This window comes from Galeopterus variegatus, unplaced genomic scaffold (genome assembly GCF_000696425.1).
Source record: "Galeopterus variegatus unplaced genomic scaffold, G_variegatus-3.0.2 Scaffold706, whole genome shotgun sequence".
Classification (NCBI taxonomy): Eukaryota; Metazoa; Chordata; class Mammalia; order Dermoptera; family Cynocephalidae; genus Galeopterus; species Galeopterus variegatus.
The window spans coordinates 376,338-381,947 of record NW_007726817.1 but is presented as its reverse complement, the minus strand read 5'-3'; the positions used below and the strand labels follow the sequence as shown (position 1 = coordinate 381,947).

The window sequence follows — 5,610 nt, the reverse complement described above, 5'->3', positions numbered from 1 at the left end:
CACCGCCCACCCCCACCCCCACCATCCCGTTAGAGCCCTTATCTCCCTGTGGCAGAGGGTTTATGTGTCTGTCTCCCCCACTGCTTTGTGGGCTCCCTGAAGACAAAGAGCCTGTCTTATCACTTGCTCCCAAGGCCTTAGGACAGGTCTCAACACATACCAGGCTGAGCTGAGTGAAGAAATAGAGGCTACATCATACCACATCAGACACTTACAGGCCAGGAAGACCAAAGGAGACACCCCATTCCCCTCATCTATTCTTGGCCTAAATGGCTTCTCTCATCTGGTCCCAGAATGGCCAGAGAGACACTCCCTGAGGGAACCACAGTTTGGGAGGGAAGCCTCCCTTCCACAGCTTCCCTGGAGCCAGTCTCACTTGCCTTGGAAACTGCCTCAGTATAATTTAAACTGCAGAACAGGATCTACAGCAGCTCTAGCCCGGGTGGGGACAACCTGGAGCAGGATCCTGCGGAACCGCCCTTCCCCAAGTGCCAGACCTCTCAGCATAAAGTGCGTGGTTCCCTCTCAGCAGTTTCTTGCTACAGCAACAGAGAATAAGGGGGTTAAGATCTTAGCCAGTATGTTTATGTTAAGCAACCTGAGCCAGTAAGTGTGTTTCTGTTTTAACATGGAGGCTAGGCTTTGTCCTGAGTTGAGGCTGGGGTCCTCAGAGATCCTGGCAGCAAGCTCCTAACAGGAATGGCTACGTAATTTTAGGGGCTCAGTGCAAAACTAAAATGCAGGGCCTTTGTTAAAAAATTGTTAAGATTTTTAAGACTGTGACAGTAGAACATTAAACCAAACACGGGGCCTTTTTAAACCCTGGCCCTGGTGCCAGCTGGCCCAGCTTATCCTAACTACCTCTCCCAGCCCAGACCTGCTGTCTTGTGAGGCTTCTTAGTCCAGAAAAGTTGCTGAAGTACTTGAAAGCCTCGGGATCTTTCTCAACTGCTCACCCCCACCTTGGGAACAGAGGAATCCAGGCTGCTGGCAGAGACTGCCAGAGCAGGCAGCTCATGCTTTTCCTAGCATCCCAAAGGGTGCTACTTTGGTGATCTCACCACAGAAACTAGAGCTTGTAATAGAAATGGGGATACCTGAAAAGTCATCCAGATTTCAACCCAGTGTGGTCTGTCCACCATCAACAAATACTTCCAGAAGGTCATGCACAGTGCTGGGCATGGGGGCTATAGGGGTGAACAGCTGGAGGGGCCTAGCCACCCCCACCCTTAAGCAGCCCACAACCTAGTGGACAAAGAAAAAAGACTTACACTATGAGCCCAGGCCACTATGGGAATACAGAAGAGGGAACCTGACCTACCATGGGGTGGAAGGGAGTTCAGGGAAGGCTGTCTGGTGGAGATGACATCTGGGTTAAGACTTGAAGGTTGAATCAGGCAAAGAGTGAGAGCAAACAGCATGCAAAGGCCCAGGACAAGAGATAACTGGCACATTTAGAGAAATAACAAGTAGTTCAAGATGGCTGGGACCAGATCATGAATAAAACTAATGTATGTAAAGTGCTTGGCTAAAGTAAATGCTCTGCCATGGTAGATGATTATAATTATGGTCTTATAAGCCAAGTTAAGGGTATAGGACTTTATCCTGCAGTTAATGGGGATTCACTCAGGGGTTTAAGCTTGCGGTGACTTGTTCAGATTTGCAATATGACCAGACTTAAAATGATCTCTGTGGATGCGGGGTAGATTATTGACTAGAAAAGAAGCAAGTCTGGGTGCGGTGGGATGGTGTGGGAGGCTTTAAATATCCCTCAACAATAGAATACCTAAATATATAGTGGAAAATCGAATAACCATGAACTCACTATGGATACATGCAACAACATGCATGAGTCTTGCAAGTGCATTGTTGAGCAAAAGAAGCCAGACACAAAATAATACTGTATAATTCCGTTTATATAAAGTTCACGGAACAGGCAAAACTAGTGTTTAGGGATGCATGTTCATGTGGTACAACTGTAAAATCAAGGAAGCGATTATCACAAAAGTAGTCAGAACATCAATTACCCTGTAGGAGGCTTCTGCTTGACTATTCAGTACCTTGGCCTGAGTAATGCCAACCCAAGTATTCACTTTGTGATAAACCATTAAACCATTAGGCTTTACATTTATGTTTTGTGCACTTTTCTGTATGTGTGCTATTCTTTTCTTTTTCTTATTCTTTTCTTTTTCTTTTTAAAGCTTACTGCAACCCGGTATTCCCAGGCAGTCTCCCATCCAACTACTAACCAGTCCAGACCCTGCTAAGCTCCCGAGATCAGACAATATCGGGCGCATTCAGGATGGTATGACGGCAGACTGCTAGTGTGTGTGTGTGTGTGTGTGTGTGTGTGTGTGTGTGTGTGTGTGTGTGTGTGTGTGGCGCAGTTGGCTGGTACGAGATACAAACCCTGGATCTTTGTGTTATCAACATTGCGCTCTAACCAACTGAACTAACCAGACTGCCCTGTGTGTCACTCTTAACCATAAAAAGTTTTATAAAATAACGTGGCTTGCTCTAAGGTAATGGAAATGAGGATGAAGAGGTTGATTCTGACTACACATGGAAAGTGAGCAGATGGAGGAGATGAGGAATAAATCAGGAAGAACAAGTTTGGGGAGGCAGATAAGGTGAAGAGGAGTATTGAACACTCTGAATTAGAGAAACCTATAATATATTGAAGTAGAACTGTCCAGGGCCACTGTGTGAACTCGGACAAGTCTGTCACTGCCCCTGAGTCCAGATTCATTTCTCCACAAAATGGGAAGCCAGTGTGGTTTAATGGAACCAGTTTTGGGTTCTAGCGTTGGGAACGCTGGGCTTAAAATCCCAGTTCTGTTGCTTCATGGCAGTGTGAGCCCAGACAATTACTTCACCCCTCTCCCCGTCTCCCAAGCCTCAGTTTCCTCATGTGCAAACTTGAGGTAATATATTCCTACTCATGGGATTCCATAATAAAACAGAGGAGTAAACACTTGGGATGTTTTGAGCCTTGGTTGTTAATTGTTAAGAGAACATGTAACATCAAGGTCAAGGGTTAGGATCCCCAGATCCACCAGCCAGCAAAAAACAAAACAAAACAAAAAAGAATCTGAACAATGAATGAGAAAATACTTTGAAAACATAAAAGCAAGAGCAGATAACAATCACTACACTGTTTTTAAACTTTAGTGTAAATAAGAACTAGATGGGGAGCTTGTAAAACTGGGTATTCTGTAGGTCTAGTGACCATATAATTTATCATCCAGACCAGTGGGCACTTTTGAGAAAGGAAGCAATAATAATAATTACGCTAGGACAATAGGCATAAACCAAGACTGTCCTAGGTGAAGCAGCACGTGGTCCCTGTATACAGGTCTGAGGTAGGGCATCTGGTTTTCTTTTTTTTTTTTTTAAAGATGACCGGTAAAGGGATCTTAATCCTTGACTTGGTGTTGTCAGCACCACCCTCTCCTAAGTGAGCTAACCAGCCATCCCTATATAGGGATCCGAACCCGTGGCCTTCATGTTATCAGCACCACACTCTCTCAAGTGAGCCACCGGCGGGCCCTGGCATCTGGTTTTCTATCAAGCCTCCCAGCTGTTTTGGGGTTTTTTTTTTTTTTTTTTTTTGGCTGCCGGCCGGAAGCGGGATCCGAATCCTTGACCTTACTGTTATACCATGTGCTCTAACCAACTGAGTAAATGGACAGCCCCAAGCCTCCCATCTGAACTGTAAGCCGTTGAGGGCAGTACTACTGCACCTACTATGCCTAAATAGAGATGATGGCTTATTTCTGGAGGGCTCAAATCTACTTGGAGCAACCCTGACAACCTGTGAGGTGATAATGACTAACATCAAGTACTTATACAGGCTGGCCGGTTAGCTCAGTTGGTTACAGTGTGATGCTGACACCACCAAGGTCCAGGGTTCTATCCCTGTACCACCCAGCCGCCAAAAAAAAAAAAAAACGAAATAAAAAAAACCCATGACATTGGGACCGGCCCGTGGCTCACTCGGGAGAGTGTGGTGCTGATAACACCAAGGCCACGGGTTTGGATCCCATATAGGGATGGTCGGTTAGCTCACTGGGTGAGCATGGTGCTGACAACACCAAGTCAAAGGTTAAGATCCCCTTGCCGGTCATATTTTAAACAAACAAACAAACGAAAAAACCAAACAAAAAAAACCCATGACATGAAGTGCCGCGTACTGTACTGAGTACTTTACATGCATCCCCCCAGTTACCAAGCTTTTATGGGGTAGGCAGACTTACTAGCTTCCATTGAGGAAACTAAAGTTCAACGAGGCTAAAGAAGTCTTCATGGCTACACATCTACAGCGAAGGAGTAGGGATTTGAAGAGATTGATAAGAACTCTAGTTCTTAGTTACTATTCATACTACTGCCTCCGTTTTTTTGATCCCCCCCACCCCCTCCACCCCCGGTGCATACAGCTAGCACCATCTGCGTCAGAGAGGCGGCCCAGCTAGGGCATCTGCAGCCTTCAGCACTACGCAAGCCACAAGCGCCAGTGTTACATCAGGTAGCAAGCTTGTCCTCTTCTCAAGCTACCACTGGGAGGTCTGTTTACTCGGGAGGCCACAGGTGTGTGGAGCTACTATTCTGAGTCGCCTGCCGGCCCCTACCAGTCTCCTGCTAGGTTAACATTTGCAGCCGGTTTGAGATCTCAGTGAGGTTTTGAACTGCAACTCATGGCCACAGACACATCAGTGTTGGAAAACCCCTCTGATGCATTTAGCTTACAATTTCCCAGCTGCCAAAAGCCATCTTTATTATCGCCCCCCGCCCACTGCTGTTTTGAGTTTCTCCTACTCGGCACTTAAAACTTGTGCAGGATTATTACGGGAAAAGGCTCGATTTGCACGTAGCCTGGATATTTCGCCAGATTGGAAAACACTCCGACGCCCTACAGTAGAGGTTCAGAAAGGGCAAGAGACGCCGGAAGTTGGCAAAGCAGCGCACTGGCTAGGACCCAGGTGCCCGCTACGTCACCAAGGATACGTCACCAGGTGTCCGCCCCCGGGTCCGCGGCAGAGCCCGAGCCACGCGCGTTCCAAACTAGCCCCCACGCCCCTAGTGCGCATACTCAGTCCGACCCTGCCGTGCACCGCCCACCCAGATCCTTTGGCCCTTGCGGCTGTGCTGGCGGGGAAAATTGAGGCGGGGGAACGCTTATGAGTCCATTCCTTCCTCAGCCCACACGCCAGGGCCAGCAAAGTTCTTTCTCCCTCCTCAGAGCCGTATGGAACAGCAAAGAAGGATGGGAGAAAAGAGGGGGGTGGCGAAAGCAAGCCGGGTCTGAGGCACCCGTCAACCCTGCCACACTCAAGATGGCGGCGCGGCTGTGGCGAGGACCCTCAGAGGCGGTACCAGCGCATGCGCAGCGCAGAGTCCCGGCCCGGGACACAAGATGGCGGCAGCGGCGCTGGGGAGGGCGAGGCGGAGGCGGCAAAACGGGCGGTCGAGCAGAACGTGTAGCCGCGTCCCCTCGAGTCCGCTCCGGGCAGGTAAGAACCCCAGGAAGCCATGGTCCCGCCGCGAGCCGCGCCTGGGTCCAGGGATCCGAAGCCGGGCGGTGGCGGACCCTCCGGCGCTTTCCGCTTGGGG

At 48.8% G+C, this 5,610-nt stretch overlaps 2 protein-coding genes across 2 annotated transcripts in view; both read left to right on the top strand.

Annotated features, from left to right (window-relative positions):
* Positions 1-5,063: 5,063 nt before the first annotated feature.
* The window catches only part of LOC103589591, a 3,458-nt gene continuing 2,911 nt past the window's right edge, over positions 5,064-5,610 (top strand). Inside the window, exon 1 of the mRNA XM_008571609.1 lies at positions 5,064-5,510. Within this exon, the coding sequence (XP_008569831.1) occupies positions 5,178-5,510 (333 nt within the window). The 5' untranslated portion in view covers positions 5,064-5,177. The remainder of the gene's footprint in view (positions 5,511-5,610) is intronic.
* PCIF1 (PDX1 C-terminal inhibiting factor 1) overlaps positions 5,498-5,610 on the top strand; it is a 12,589-nt gene continuing 12,476 nt past the window's right edge. Inside the window, exon 1 of the mRNA XM_008571583.1 lies at positions 5,498-5,510. The gene's annotated coding sequence lies outside the window, so the exon portion shown is untranslated. The remainder of the gene's footprint in view (positions 5,511-5,610) is intronic.